Source organism: Vitis riparia, chromosome 1 (assembly GCF_004353265.1).
Source record: "Vitis riparia cultivar Riparia Gloire de Montpellier isolate 1030 chromosome 1, EGFV_Vit.rip_1.0, whole genome shotgun sequence".
Taxonomy (NCBI): domain Eukaryota; kingdom Viridiplantae; phylum Streptophyta; class Magnoliopsida; order Vitales; family Vitaceae; genus Vitis; species Vitis riparia.
In genome coordinates this window covers 22,302,473-22,317,778 of record NC_048431.1, presented here as the reverse complement: position 1 = coordinate 22,317,778, position 15,306 = coordinate 22,302,473, and the positions used below count along the sequence as shown (strand labels likewise).

At 31.5% G+C, this 15,306-nt stretch overlaps 2 protein-coding genes across 2 annotated transcripts; one reads left to right on the top strand and one right to left on the bottom strand.

Annotated features, from left to right (window-relative positions):
* Positions 1-371: 371 nt before the first annotated feature.
* On the top strand, positions 372-6,975 carry LOC117925051 (YTH domain-containing protein ECT4-like). The gene is made up of 6 exons (XM_034843873.1): positions 372-698; positions 2,173-2,249; positions 2,349-2,846; positions 3,047-3,580; positions 4,469-4,681; positions 6,116-6,975. Exons 1-6 carry the CDS (start codon positions 656-658, stop codon positions 6,467-6,469), a joined length of 1,719 nt encoding a protein of 572 aa, XP_034699764.1. The 5' UTR covers positions 372-655; the 3' UTR covers positions 6,470-6,975.
* A 671-nt stretch (positions 6,976-7,646) lies between these two features.
* On the bottom strand, positions 7,647-10,275 carry LOC117919420 (non-specific lipid transfer protein GPI-anchored 1). The gene is made up of 2 exons (XM_034836657.1): positions 9,819-10,275; positions 7,647-8,040 (listed from the first exon to the last, which is right to left on the bottom strand). Exons 1-2 carry the CDS (start codon positions 10,180-10,182, stop codon positions 7,799-7,801), a joined length of 606 nt encoding a protein of 201 aa, XP_034692548.1. The 5' UTR covers positions 10,183-10,275; the 3' UTR covers positions 7,647-7,798.
* Between the last annotated feature and the right edge of the window lie 5,031 nt (positions 10,276-15,306).

Below are 15,306 nucleotides of genomic sequence, written 5' to 3'. Positions count from 1 at the left end.
TTTTATCATATGTTTTGAACGATTGATATTATGATATTAGTATATTATCATTTAATTATGTAAATTTATTGTATATTTTCAATGAATCGAGATTACAAATTTGATAGTTTAGAATTTTTCCATGAAGTTATCATTATTCTTGAATATCAAGCCCCAAGAATGGAAGGATGGTTGATGGAATATTTGAACAAACATTTTCTCTACTCAAATCTTATTTGAACAAACATCCTCCAATATCAAAATGCAAAGGCCAGTAAAAAGAAAAGGGAAAGAAAGAGAGAGAGAGAGACAAAAAGAAAAGAAAATAAAGGAAAACAACCTTTACAACTTGGCATTGAAATCAGTGTAGCTCAAGCCCAAAATTGAAGCTCAAGGGTTGGGCCCTGGTCAGGGAGGAAGAAGACTATGGTTTTGGGTTGAGACTCGGGCTCCACAAAGGGAGAAAAAGGAGAAAGGAAAGGAAGAGAAACAGGTGGACAGGTGGGGGGTTATGCAAAATGCAAACTCAGCAGCTGAAAGTGAAAAAGTGTGGTCGGACATGTACCACGGCCCCTTCTCCACCAAATCACTCGCTGAGCTCTTAACCTAAACGCTTCTCTCGCGTTCCTTCTCTCTCTCCCTCCCTCTCTCTCGCTATCTCTCTCTCTGCGAAGACATGGCAGCGACACAACAAGGCCCTGATCGCCTGATCCCAACAGGTACCCCATGAACATTGAACACACTATCATTTTCCCATTAGGTGACCTGAATTTGAAGTGGGTCTTGGTTGGATTCACGTGTCGTGTTTTGGGTTGGGCTGTGTTGAATTCGATGAAACAAGGGACCTGTTTGTTTCTCGGAACTTTTTTTCAACTGGGTATTGATTCGATGGTCCTGAAGATGAGTGGTTCTTGAGAATTGAACGCATTTGTTAGGTGTTGGTTTGTTGAATTTTGTGATTGTTGCGTGCCTGTGTTGGCAATTGGGTGTCATTTGCAACCTGTTCTGCATTTTCCTGAACTGGTGTGCTAAGTTCCAAAATGGGAATTGTTGGATGAGGACCAATAAGATTTGAATGGCAATTTGATCTTGATGCTACTTGTCATCATGGTATCTCTTGTTTAGTTAAGAGCTCTAGATACATTCCATATATGGTAAACCTCTGAGAAGGGGTATATTCCCAGTTAAGTGTTTCTCATTCAAAGGAATCATTTGCTTGGAGTGATAATACTTGTTGATCCTGTAAATTTAACTTGTGAAGTTTCTGGTGATAGCTTTATTGGAAATGTGGGTGGGCGATGACTGTGTGGCTGGCTTGGTCTTTATGCTAGTAGATTATCTTAAAGGACCTTAAAGTGTTGCTTCTGTTATCAATTGGTTGTTTCCAATCAAAGTGACATTATGAAATATCCTCATACTGGAGATTTTGGGTGAAACCGAGATGGAAGTAGCGTCCGTTTGGCGGTGTTTTTAGAAAACACTTATAATATAAAAAATGTTTTTGAAGAAAAATCAGACCCAGTTGGCAAAATTTAGAAAACATTTTTAAAAAGTCGAAAAATCACTTTTATTGTTTTCTTGAGAAGCACATAATAGATGATTTTTCCAAAAACACTTTTAGAGATAACATTTCCGTTAAAAACACTTCAAATAGAAACACTACCAAACGCACTATTAGTCTAATTTTTGAAATGTTGGAAGATCAATCTTGCATTTTCAGAACCATAATATTAAGGAGAAATACAATGGTCAATTGCAACAGGTAAAAAACTGCGAGTTTCGTATTGTGGAAAAATTTTCACCTAGCAGTGTTATGACGATAGCGATACTACAGTCAGCTGTGCCCGCATAAATTGCCAGCCTGTCCCCCCTTGAACATGGGCGTGTAACATGTTAGAGCTAGTAATCCTAAGCTCTGTATCCATTCATACTTGCATTTGCACGATTTTTCTCCCCATTTTGCAAATATGGCACACTAGATTATTATTGGCAACATATTTCTTGATGAGATGTCACGATAGAACTTTAGTTATTGGATTCTGGATTTTTTTTTTTTTTTTATGGTGATTCTAAATTAATGAGGGACACATGGGAAAATGTTTCCCTAGATATGGTACAGATGGATAAGTGTTCCTTTGGTTTGCCCTGTGTTGTTGCATAACAATCATGTTTCTCATATCTATTGTGATTCAGGTTTTGATAATGTCACTGGTAAATGGAATGAATATTCTTCATATGTTAATGCTGAAGGCTTGGAAATTAGATCTTCTGTGAGTAAAGACCGTCAGCTTTTCATCTTCATTCATGCTTGATTTTCCTTTCCTCATCAGAACTCACCAGATGTTTTTGTTTTCTATTGTCTGATTTAGGGCATGTACAATGAAAATCCATCTGTTGTATTTGATGGTAATGGGTATAATCCTCAAATGCCATATGGACCATATCCAGAGACAACACAGCTGGCTTCTGCAAGGGGAGATGGGAAGTTACATGCTGCACAGCAGTTCTCAATCTCTGATCCACTTTCCTACCAGCAACCCATTGCTCCGAACATTCCATATGTTACTTCATCAACTCCTGTTTCACAAACAGAGCTACCTTCGGAAATTGGTAAGCAAGGGGATTGCAAATCTTTTGGCTTGAATCTGGGTTACCCACCTTCATTGGGATCATTTGGTAGCAGAAGCAACTTTTCTGAAAATTCTGATGGGCTAAGTTTCATGTCGGATGGGTCTGATGTGTTTGGATTTGGTAGTCTCTGGTCAGATTGCTCAATCCCCTTGAAGGAGCGGTCTAAGTTGTCATCACCAGCAGCATCTCAGCAGCCAGTTGGTTCACTGAGTATGTCCAGGACTGATTTTGGAATGGTTAGTTGTATTTTCCTAAATTGTTATTTATTTATTTATTATTATTTTATAATTTGGAATGGGTAATTCCTTTCTGTCAAATAAATTTGTTAGAATGGGATCTTGCATTTCACAATATTGATGAGAACAGTGTTTTGACACTTTGCTTTGAACCAGGGCAATAAATATCAAAAGATGCTTACAAATTTAAACTCATGCAGGCTTCTCAACAACATGGATCGCTTTCCAGATTTGGATCTCAGTCAAGCTTGAACTGCAGGGGCTACAGTAGCAGTGGAATAAACCAAAGCTCTAGTTTCAGAAATACTTCCATATCCACTACTTCTGCCATGAATGGTTGGAACTGGCTTCCATATGATAAAGCAAAAAGTGGAGGAAACAGTGACACTTCATTTGGATGTACTGGTACAATTGATACTTTAATTGAGCAAAATCGAGGGCCTAGGGCGTCAAAGCCAAAAAACCGAACACCTGCTAATGAGTCTTTTGTTAATAATAGCAAGAATGGAACATGTACTGGAGTCCACCGCGAGTCTTACAACCATCTGGATTTTGTCACTGAGTACAAAGATGCAAAATTCTTCGTGATCAAATCTTATAGTGAAGACAATGTCCACAAGAGCATTAAGTATGGCGTGTGGGTTAGCACCCCAAATGGCAACAAAAGATTAGATTCTGCCTTTCATGAAGCCAAGGAGAAACATGGAAACTGTCCAATCTTTCTTTTGTTTTCGGTAAATTACTTAATCTCCAAGTCTTCTTGTTGAATGAATGGAAGTAACTTTGAATTCAGTATACAGTTCATCCAACTAGAAGTAATTTGTTTAACCTGGTATGAATATTGAAAGGGAGAAAATGAGTAGTCGGTAATGCATTAAAAAGAACAGGGAGAAAATCCATTGGTGGGGGTGGGGTATAGATGGTGATGTGGACATTCCTCTTGACATTCTAGGACAATGTGACTTAAAAGGTTGGCCATTATTTTTCTCTTCCATGAGGGAAAATAATGGTGCATATTTTAAGAAACCATAATTAGTTCTATCTGTTTTTCTGATCTTTGTTTGTCCTTTTTTATCCTGCATCTCTGACATATTGTATTCTTATATATTTTTATTGTGAAGAACATCATTAAGAGTCTTTGAAGATGAAAAAGAGTTTCTCATGTCTAGGACACCTATAGGATCTGAGACTCTACTTCTCTCTCTCTCTCTATTGCTCTCTCCCTTCACCCCTACGCATCACAAAAACTGTTGGTTGTTTACTCTTGTGAAGTGTTGGGTGGCTGTATAACATTGAAGAAATAATTAATGGCAAATTTGGTCGGGATGAATCATATTGAAAATTTTCTGATTGATTGATACAAGTACATCTTGCTGATGATATGCTATTTGAGAACCAAGAGGGCCCTTAAGGGGTGATATCTTTGTGTGCCTCTCTGCCTTGGTATTCTTTATGAATGTTTTAACTTGCAGCTGCAGTGTCATGAGACCTTGGGCATGCAAAAGTTGGCAGAAAGTTTCTACCGTTTCTCCTTATCATTTTTATGTTCCCCCCTCTTCCTTTTCCATTTTCTGCTCTATTTTTCTGATCTTGCTGTTTTTATTTCTTACAACTTTATGCAGGTGAATGCTAGTGCCCAGTTCTGTGGGGTGGCCGAGATGGTGGGGCCTGTAGATTATGATAAAAGTGTAGATTATTGGAAGCAGGATAAGTGGACAGGCCAATTCCCTGTTAAGTGGCATATTATTAAAGATGTACCCAACAGTCAATTTCGTCACATTATACTTGAAAATAATGACAACAAACCAGTTACCAACAGCAGAGACACTCAAGAGGTAAGTGTTATTCGGGATCCACAAATTATCATCTAAAAACATATCAACAAACTGTCAATTGTTTGAATTCATTATTTGTGCAAGTTAGGAGTGACTGGAGAACGGTCGTTGCTCAGTTGGATTTCTGGTATTTTGACTAAAGTTAACTATCCTACGCCTGGATTTAAACTACTTATACACAATTTAGAGAACAAGTCAAAGCTAGGAGTTGGCTCTTTATATCCATGAAACATGATTTTTATTGGTCTCATACTGTGCCAACTTTGGCTTCTGTAATTAGTCTTTGGTGGTCAATCATAGGGAGCATTACCATGGCTGCAATACAAGGCTGATTCTTGGTGTTGGTCCCAGTTCTAAAGCTTTATCCACATTTTCCTTTTCTTGCCTTGGAAATTATTATTTTAAGAAAAAAATGAATATGATGAATGTGGATGATGTGTGATCCTAATTTTCCCCAGCAGCCTTTGATCTGAGGATGTAGATGAAAGCGTTTGTTTCAACATGGACACTGTGTCTTGTCTGCCTACCTGCCTCATGTGCGAATTTACTATATTTGACATGTGGTCAGTTTTTGTGTGAAAGAACAATGGGGGCTAAATTATGAGGAAGTTAATGCCTCCATGATAAATTCCAGATAGAAAGGCATAATACTTCTGCTTATATGGCCATGGTGGACTCTTTTGCTAGTGTTCCAAGAGCTCTTGCACACAGGTGGCTGCCGATTGTGTGTCAATAGGTGTCTGATGCTCTGATAATCAATAGGATGAACTTTCCTTCACATCATAGCAATCAATTGAAATCAAGATTGTTTAGTATTATGGTGACTTTTCAAATCGGATTTTTCTTTTCTGATCTCAGTTACAACTTGTATTAGAGACTATGATATACGTTGTGGGCTTAAATCATAACAGTTTGAAGTTTTAGGAAACATTTGTTTAACATGGTATTAGAGTCTCACTCAGTGGGAGGTTATGAGTTTGATCCTCACTGCATGTTTATTTTCCGAATTGCATGTGGGTGCTAGAGAGCATCATATACATTTTCGGAAAATTGGTTGTCCAACCAGTTGCAAACTTAATCTCACATATTTGAATGTTCATATTCTGTCAACACGGTGTTAAAATTAACCAATGTTACACACTGCATACTTCATGGTAAATGAAGTCACTTTACTTTTCTCATTAAATTTGATTTCATTTGAATGAACTTGTTAGGTGTGGTAGGTCTTGTTACATGTGCAGTATTTTTCCATTTATTTGACTGGTTAAGCTGGTCCTGCTGGCATGTGCTATGCTTGTGAACAAGTTGAAAGAAGTTTAAATACACAGTGTTGGTTTCAAATATATTTTCTTGAAGGTTAACTGATTTTCTCATTTACTTTCGAAAACGGCTTTATCATTCACAGCTTTGTTTGTCCTTCCTCAAACCTTGCAGGTGGAATTGGAGCAGGGTAATGAAATGTTGAACATATTCAGGAATTACGAAAGTGATTCATCCATCCTAGATGATTTCGACTTCTATGAAGACAGGCAGAAAGCCATGCAGGAAAAGAAGACCCAACATAAAGCAAGCCTGTTGGCTGCTCCAATGGTTGTAGGCAGTCAGCAACAAATTCGCCGGTCTCTCCCAACTCACCTCATACATAAAATGTCAAAGACCTTTGCTCAAGCTGTGTTGTTGAATGAGAATGACAAGGAGCGGTCACCAGCAGGAAAGGCGTTGCCTGGTGCAGCTCGCTTGAGGGGAAGCAGAGTAGAACCCGAAAAAACAAGGGCAACAATGGCATGAACCAATCAGAATAGTTAATATGGTTTATCTTACAGGCAATCTTGGACTGGTATCCCTATAACATACTCCATTTCTTCTTTCATACTTCATTTTATGTCTCAGATTGTTTAAATCAAAAGGTTTTGGATTATTTTGGAGGACTGAGGAAGTTGGGATATATAATTTCTTCTTCTTAGCCCTGTGCTCCTTGTAATTTTGGATTTTCTTTTTCCATGCCTTGTACTCTGGGCCATGTACAAAGTTCTCCAGCCTGGGAGGTAGAGGTTAGAAAAAAAAAATGCAACAATGCCAGCTTCAAGCAATCAAGAATGATGGAAACAGTACAGATCTTAGCAATTTAAAATTTTAAATGGTTCATTACCATTTTTTTACGTTGCATTCTTTCCACAAGGCCAACCCCATCTTAGACCTGGCTTGGAATCTTTGAATGCAATTTAGAGTTTGTTTAGAATCATTGTGAGATGGTTAGACATGCTTGTTAGTTTTTGAAGTGATTCCTTTAGAGCTATGCTTGATTCCAAGAAAATTTGTCACAAGTGTTGGATTGTGAAACATGAATTAGTTTTGTTGTGCTTCACTTGACATGTTGAGGATCGAGTTATCCGATTAGCTCGCAGGGTTTTTTGAAAGCTTAACCATTGTACTCTTTTTTTTTCCCTTCGATTATCGAATTGTTGAGTGTTTATGTACTATTTGGACTTAGTAGGGATCATTGTCAAACCATATTAAAGATTTTGTATTCTTCTCTTTTGTTCGTATCTAATTTGATTTAAAAAAAATTAAAGTTAGTAAATTATTTTTAACTTAGAAATAAAAATAAATTATATTCAAACTCATTTAATTTATTTTAAAAATAATAAAATTAGAAAATATTTTTGTTTTTAAAATAATATCTTTTATTGTTAGCTCTTTGATATAATAAAATTAAAAATAAAACTAAACTATATTTAATTGATTTATAAAAACTATTTTTTTAATTGAAGGGTTAGAAAAAAAGAAGCATGATTATATTCCTTTTTCGATAAAAAATAAAATAAAAATAATAATAGTGAAATAAATTAGTTATTTAGTTTTTATAACATTTTTTCCTTTTTTGTTTTAATCTTTTATTCTAAACTTTATTTTAAATGATTTTCTTACAACCATTATATAACTTAATACTACATTTGGTTACCCAAAAAAAAAGAGCATGAGATCTTAAATAGGAGCATAGAATAAATCGCTTACACTGCAAAGATAGTTTAATAATTGGAAGTCATGAAGGTTGAGAAAACATCCAGGGAAGAAACTAAAAAACGAAACCTCACTAATTAAGCCTGGCTACTAGCTTTAGCCGAAGAAGAAACCTTCACCAGCCTGTGGAGGCAGGCCCTGCTGGGAGAGCATAGAAAAAAAGATGGCCACAGCAATTGCCATTGTACCAGCAAGGCTTGGCGCATACTTATCTGCATTACTTCCATCATCTTTCGCCCCCGATGATGTCCCCGTCGAAGTACTGGCCGGAGCAGTTGATGTAGAATTGCTTGTGAAGATGCTGTAGTCTGGCGAGCTTGCAGTAATGTTCAGAAGCTCTGTTCGCCACAAGAAAGAGAGAGTCATCGAAGTTAGCAAAATTTCCTAAAATATTTTTCATATTTTTAATTATTTCGAAAAAAACACACCTAAAGTAAACTGTTTTTAATAAAAAAGAAATATTATGATTTTTTTTTTATTGAGTTCTTAAACTATAAATACAATTTGTATAGATTTTTCCTTTTTTGGTTCGTGCTATAAAGTACATTTAATAACTTAGAGGCTGTGGGTTGGCAACTGGAACGCCAGCTGCCACCATTAATCTCAGTACAAGTGACATTATTCTTTATTAAAATTCATGTCAGAAAATATAGCTAAGACAGCCCACCACAAGTTCATAGGTCTGTGAATTTACTCTTAACATTGAAAGCAGTATTCATTGTGATGGCAACAACCCATGGTTAAAGTTTGGAGGACTAAAGTGAAAGTCTGCAGTTCTTATATATGGTTGCAGACTTGCAGTATAGGAAGTAAAGATAGAAGTCTTCCACTGCAAGCAATCTGAAAATTTTGCAGTTACTGTCCATTTTAAGCCGGATTCAAATGAAAAGGGACGCTCCCTGCCTCCCACTTGTACACAGCTCTACTACACATGGGTATTTAAATTCTCCAAGATTCTTCCGATATTACTTCTATTACTATTTATAAGCACTTCTATGAAAAAGTCAAAGCTTTTAAAGTTATTTTACAGAGATCTGTTAAATAACAAATAAGTGATTTATAGAACAATCACCTGCCAATTTTAAAAGTGATTTGAAATAATTAAGCATCTTATAAAGTATTAGGAATACTTTCTAAGCCTCCTAGATTGACTCCAGAAACCAGAATGACTAACAAACGGGTTCTAAAGCTTGGTTCATAGTCACATGTACATCAAAAGAATGCTGTATTAAATGCTTTTGAATGATGAAGAAAAAGGCAGAAGAAACGGTAAATGAGAGCTAAAGCAAATATGTGGTTTGCAGTTGGCAATGGAAAATTGGAATTTGGAAATGCAGTGTGAAAAGCAATAGATGCAAAACAAAAGTGCTTATACAACAAAGCAAAAAGAAACTCAACAATAATCAAAGGGAAAAAGTTGCTTTTTTCTTTTTCTTTGTTCTTTCCTGATCAACACTACACACCACCGTGAGATGCTGTAACTGCTTTGAAGGTAGACTTTGACCGTGGCTCTCCATAGATAAGAGCCTGTTTGAAAGTGCTTTTCAAACTTGGAAACACCTTCAGAAAATAGTTTTTTGATATCCTATTTTAATAATAAGGTAACATTTTAATTATTTTCATTTAATTTTAAAATTGTTTTAAAAAATAATTACATATGGTTGAAAATAAGGTATTATTAATAAAAAATAGATTTAAAATCACACACACACACATATATATATATATATATATATATATATAACATGTTCATGACATTCAAAACTGTTTTTAAAAAACAGTTTTCAAAAATATTTTTCCTGAACTTTTCCCCTACTGGTTTGAAAATACAACACAAACAAAAATTACAAAAAAATATTTATACAAAGAAAAAAATAATAATTTTAATATTATATTCAATAATCAATTTAATTATTATACTCCAGTTCTCAAAACCGGTCAATTTTCATTTTCATGTTTCTAAGATCTGAATAGTGTCAAATATATATTATTTTAATTCAAGTTTTCTAAAATAGATCTGAGCATCACTCTTAAGAGAAAATATACTATTTTAATTTAAGTTTTCTGATATAGATCTGAGCATGACTCAAAGAAAGGGAGAGGCAGTTGAACTCACTCGGACAGTCACTGAGACTCGCATTAGCCAGCTTGCAATCAGAAGGCAGTTGCAGCAGCTTCGCCTCCTGAATCCCCACACTCTTCACCGCCGCACTCCCATTGTGCGTCTGTTGTATGAAATAACACAAGCACACCGGCTTGCTCTCTCTTATCTCCGACACAGCACTGCAACAGTCCTTCGTTGGAGTCGCCGCTTTCCCCGTCGCGAACGCCAGGCACGCCGACACCTTGGTGAACTCTTTGTTGCATTGGTCTTCTAACGACGCCGCACCGGCGGATCCAGAAATCAAAGCGGAGAGAGAGATCATGAATACCAGAAACCAGCGCTCAGGTAATCTCATCTTCTTCTTCATCGCCTCCATTGTCTGAGTCTCCTTTGGATTGCACTGAAGTCTTATTCTGTATTTATGGTAAGATGGTGGTGTGAGCTATTGTGCGTCTGGTGTGAGGTTTAATGACGGAAACAATGGGGTAGTTGGGAATGCAGTTAAGAGACTATGACGAGGGCCGGTGCCGTTTTAATGAGGTTTGAAAGGAGTGAGTTGTCCACGTGGTCTCCCAATAGCCACGTGGCTTGCCCCACTACTTTTACGTGTCGCTCTATTGTGCTTTTTTGAAAGTGATTACATTCTGTCTACTTAACATAATTAGTTACGAGTATTATTGCTTAAGGCGGAAATGGATTATAAAAAATAAAATATAAATATATATTAAAAAATTTTAAAAATTAAAATCATGTTTTCATTCAAATTATTTTTTAAAAAATAATTTTTAAAAAATCACTTATGAATTATTTTTTAAAAAAATATCATAAATAATTTCTTAGATTTTTAAAAATATTTTTCAAAATTTATTAAATACCAATTTTTTTTTCAAAAACACTTTTTAAATTAAAAATACTTTCTAAAATTATTATCACCTTTAAAATTTTTAAAAATGTTTTTGTTTAGATTTTATCAAACCCATCATTTATTTTTTTATAAAAATATATTTTAAGCTCGAAACCTCTAAAACTGCATGAGAATTTGAATACAAAAATAATATGAAATGAATATTTTAAATTACTTACATGTATAAATTATTATTATTATTATTATTAATAAAATATGTGTATTTTATAACTTCTTAAATATACCATAAAGTTTATTCTTATTTAAATTGAAAACTTTATATTATAATTTAATTTCGGATAAGGCATGGGCATTGGAGTATGGGAGAAGTGCTGCGATATCTGCCTGGGCATGTGTTCATACAAGCACGTGCCTTGAAAAATCAAAGCAAAAACTTCACAAAGTTGTACAGATATTTTACTTATAGTATGTTAAGACTTGCCAGTGGATTAAATCATATTGTACGAAAATAATTAAAAAAAAATATTATTTCAAATATTATGTTAGAGTGTTGGTTGTCTTTTTTATCCAAAAATATTTTTAGTAAAAATATTTTTTTAAAAGTATTTTTAAGATAATCACTTATAAGAATTTATTTGATAGTGATTTTAGGAAATGATTTTAGTATTAATAGTATTTTTTTTTTTGTTTTGTTAAATTAAGTGTTTGGTAAAATTTAGGAATTTTTTTTTAAAATTTGAAATTATTTATAGTATTGAAAAATGTGCTTTTCTGAAAAGAAAAAAAAATTCTCCTAAAAACACTTAAAGAGTAAAAATATTATCAAAGTAATTTTTCAATATTATAAATAATTTTTTATATTTTTAAAAGTATTTCTTAAATTTTGTTAAATATTTAATTTTTTTAAAAAATATTTTTTAGGTTAAAAATGTTTCTTAAAATTACTTTTAAATGAGTATTTTAAAGTGTGTTTGACAACATTTCTACTTAATATTTTTTTAGTAGAAATATTTTTTTCAAAAATGTTTTTAAGAGAATTATTAATTAGTGTTTCGGTCAAAAACATCATTTTTTATATTTTAAAATTTGTCAAAACACTTAATATTTTTTTTTGAAAATAATTTTTTGACTAAAAGTGCTTCATAGAAATCCTGCCAAACAAAATCTTAATTTTTGTGAAGGTTTTATTCTCATAACTTTTGTTAGGAACCAAGTTGGAATGGTAAAAATTTCATGAAATATGAAAGATTTTTTATTATATAAAAATTATATTAAATTATTTTTAAACCATAAACAGTATTAATAAAATTATTGAAAACCAAGTACAAAAAGGTTACTGATTGTGAATAAAAGGCTCCTCCAAACAAGGCTTCCACTAGATCCAAGATAAGGACGCTTGCTTTAAATGATATGAAATTTTGTACCTAAAAGCCTACCAATGGGCACCAAAGCTGGTCTCTGCCCTTAAAAGTTGCAGTTGAAAGCAATTGGAATAGAGAGAGATAGGGAGAGGATTTATTTATTTGTTCCTCTTCTAACAAAGACACAGGAAATATGGAAATTGGGCATCTACTCGAATGTAGAAAGTTCAGACTCGTTGGAATTGACAACTCGTGGAAATGGTGGCCCTTTGTCTTAATTAAGGTGATGTTTCTTCTCTTTGAACTTTTGTTGCTTTCAGATTTAAGATGATTTACTTATTTTTTACTTTTTATTAACTTATTAGTCTTTTTTTTTTTTTTTTTTTTTTTTTTTTAACTATTTGACTTTTTCTAAATGCTGAAAATAATATATAGGTTTTTTTTTTAATTTTTAATACTTAATTGAAAAAAATATTGAAAAAAAAAACAACTTAAAACTTAATAGTATTAAGCACCTATTAGTTTTAACATCACTTAAATATTTTAGTTTTTTTATTCAATTAAAAAAATTTTAAAAATAAATAATAAGTTAAAAAAAAAAAAGTAAAAAACAAACTATATGAACGTTACCTTAATTTTCTTCTGCACACTAAAAGTGAATCACCATAATTAAAATGGATTTATTGGTTTTTTTTTTAATTTTCAATACTTAATGGAAATAAAATAGGATTTGAATGATACTTTAATTTTTTCTTAATACTAAAAGTGAATCACTGTAATTAAAGTGAATTTATTGATTTTTTCTTTACTTTCAATACTTAATAAAAATAAAATACAATCTAAATAACACATTAATTTTTTTTAATACTAAAAGTGAATCACTATTATTATTAATATTAATATTATTATTATTATTACTTTCAATACTTAATAGAAATAAAATATTAAAAAAATAAACACTACCTAAATTTTCTACCATATGTAAAGTCTTTTTCCATTGCCTATGCCAAAAAAGGAAAATCATTCCATCCAATACTTTGTAGGGTTGAAATTGCTTTTTGAAATGTCATTTTTCTTTAAGAAAACTTTAGAAAATTCAATTTTTTTTATATAATTAATTAATATTGGATAGTATGTCCGTAAAATCAAGAGCATGTTTGCCTTTTATATATATATATTCGAAGCACTTTTAATTTAAATATTTTCTTTAAAATCAATTTTGAAAGAATCACCTTATTAAGAGTGTGTTTGATAGTTATTCTAAAAAACATTTTTATAAAATTTTTTCAAGTATTAAAAGTTTTATAAGTATTTTTTAAAATCATTATCAAACAGACTCTAACTTATCTAAAAAACATTATAAGTGATTTTCAACTTTTAAAAATGTGTTTTGAAATTTTCCAAACGTCTTTTTTTAATACTTTTTAAAATCATTGTCATATGAATTCTAAGATTAATGACAACAATGATACATTTGAAGCAACAATGGACTAGGAAAACAATTTCTTACACAAATAAATGGTGTCTTTTGAGAGATTTTTTTAATTTTAAAAACATTATTCATAAAATATATGTTTTTTTTTTTAAAAAAAAAAAAAAAGATTTTACATACAAAAATCATCTTTTCCAATTTGGGGTGGAATTTTAGCATGAACCCACGTGAATAATTGTAAAATACATGTGCAATTGGGCCTTGCAAACATTATCACTGATTTGAGTAGGCATAGAACTTCTAATTGTTGTGGTCAAACACATTCAAGTATATATAATCTCCCTTATTAAGTATGACTATTTGGCGAGAAAGAGTTAGTATCGCCAACATGTAAAAGCGAGGAAGTAACCCCTTTGCTCATAGAGTGCCGATATGATTTGTCAACATGCATTTTTTTATGAACAATTATATTTGGATCAAATTTATATTTACTTATATAACCCATTTAATAAATAAGTTATTTTTTTATCAACCCTAATATATTTAATAATGATGTTGAGTAGCGGATTTTAAACATATCATATTTAACTCATATTTGGCTCATTCAAAATTTGAATTTTGACCAAATAGATCAATTCAATTGTAAATATATCAAAATGAAAGGTTAATTATAATGAATCAAATAAAATTTAATTTGACCTACTTAGTTACATGATGTATTATATGTTTACAAAGTAAGCAGTATTTGAGTTTATACTTTTAACCCAATTATTGTTCGAGTTTTGACTGGATTGGCCTATTTAATTGTCTGAATATGACCCATAACATGAATTGCTATCATTTTATTTGGAATGATCGTTCGTTTCTTCAACAACAATAATATTTATCAAACGCTTCCCGTTGTTTGGACTAGTTCAATATGGATCACATCAAGCTTGTCATTGTTATCTAACTAGATTCTCATCTTATCTAAAATTTGAAGGAGAGCAAGTTCATTGATTCAATTCTAATACTTGTTTGAACATTTTGTAATTATTTTAATATAAATAAATAAATAAAAATTTATACAAATTTTTATATTTTATTTTCTAGGGAAGCTAAATTGTAATTTTATTTTACAAGTATTTAAAAAAAATGATCTAATTTTGTACTCAATCATTTAAAATGATCAATTACTTTAGAACAAATGTAATTTGTAAGTTTTATGTTTTACCAGAAGTTAACTTGCATTTTTGTTTACATGTGTTTAACATAAAAAAATAAAGAAATTTAATTTTATCCTCAACTTAAAAATATTCAATTATTTTAAAATATATTTTATATAAATAAATAATTAATATTTTCATTATATATATATTAATTTTTATTGAGAAGTCAACTTGCATCCTTTCGAAAATAAAATATATGTATATGCATATATTTTATAAATAAATAAATTAAGGTTTGGAAGAAGTGAGTTTTAATTCACTTATTTGAAAAAATATAGAAAAGAAACTCCAACTCAAAAATATTTTAAAATACATGTATTTTCTCACAAGTCAAATAATTATTTCCTTAAATACCTTTTTATTTGATAATAGTAAATAAAACCATTATAAAAATAATTTATCATTTTAATTTAATAAAAATATCTTACAAATAAATATATTATAATTTTTTTTATTATATAATATGAGATATAGATCATTTTGGAAAAATTCTCCAAAGATATAAAAAAAATCTTACTAATTCCCGGATCAATAATGATTTTATATACTATATTATATAAATTCACTCATCTTCTTACATTTTTTAATAAAATTAAATAAAATTTTTGTTAGTTAACATCAACAATAAAATAAG

What these genes read in the sequence shown, in the direction of transcription:
- LOC117925051 (XM_034843873.1), top strand. Translation starts at nt 656, where the DNA reads ATGGCAGCGACACAACAAGGCCCTGATCGCCTGATCCCAACAG. An exon ending in TGATCGCCTGATCCCAACAG is followed by an intron (nt 699 to 2,172) that starts GTACCCCATGAA and finishes ATTGTGATTCAG; the next exon opens with GTTTTGATAATGTCACTGGT. An exon ending in CCAGGACTGATTTTGGAATG is followed by an intron (nt 2,847 to 3,046) that starts GTTAGTTGTATT and finishes AAACTCATGCAG; the next exon opens with GCTTCTCAACAACATGGATC.
- LOC117919420 (XM_034836657.1), bottom strand. Translation starts at nt 10,182, where the DNA reads ATGGAGGCGATGAAGAAGAAGATGAGATTACCTGAGCGCTGGTTTCTG. An exon ending in GAGTCTCAGTGACTGTCCGA is followed by an intron (nt 8,041 to 9,818) that starts GTGAGTTCAACT and finishes TGTGGCGAACAG; the next exon opens with AGCTTCTGAACATTACTGCA.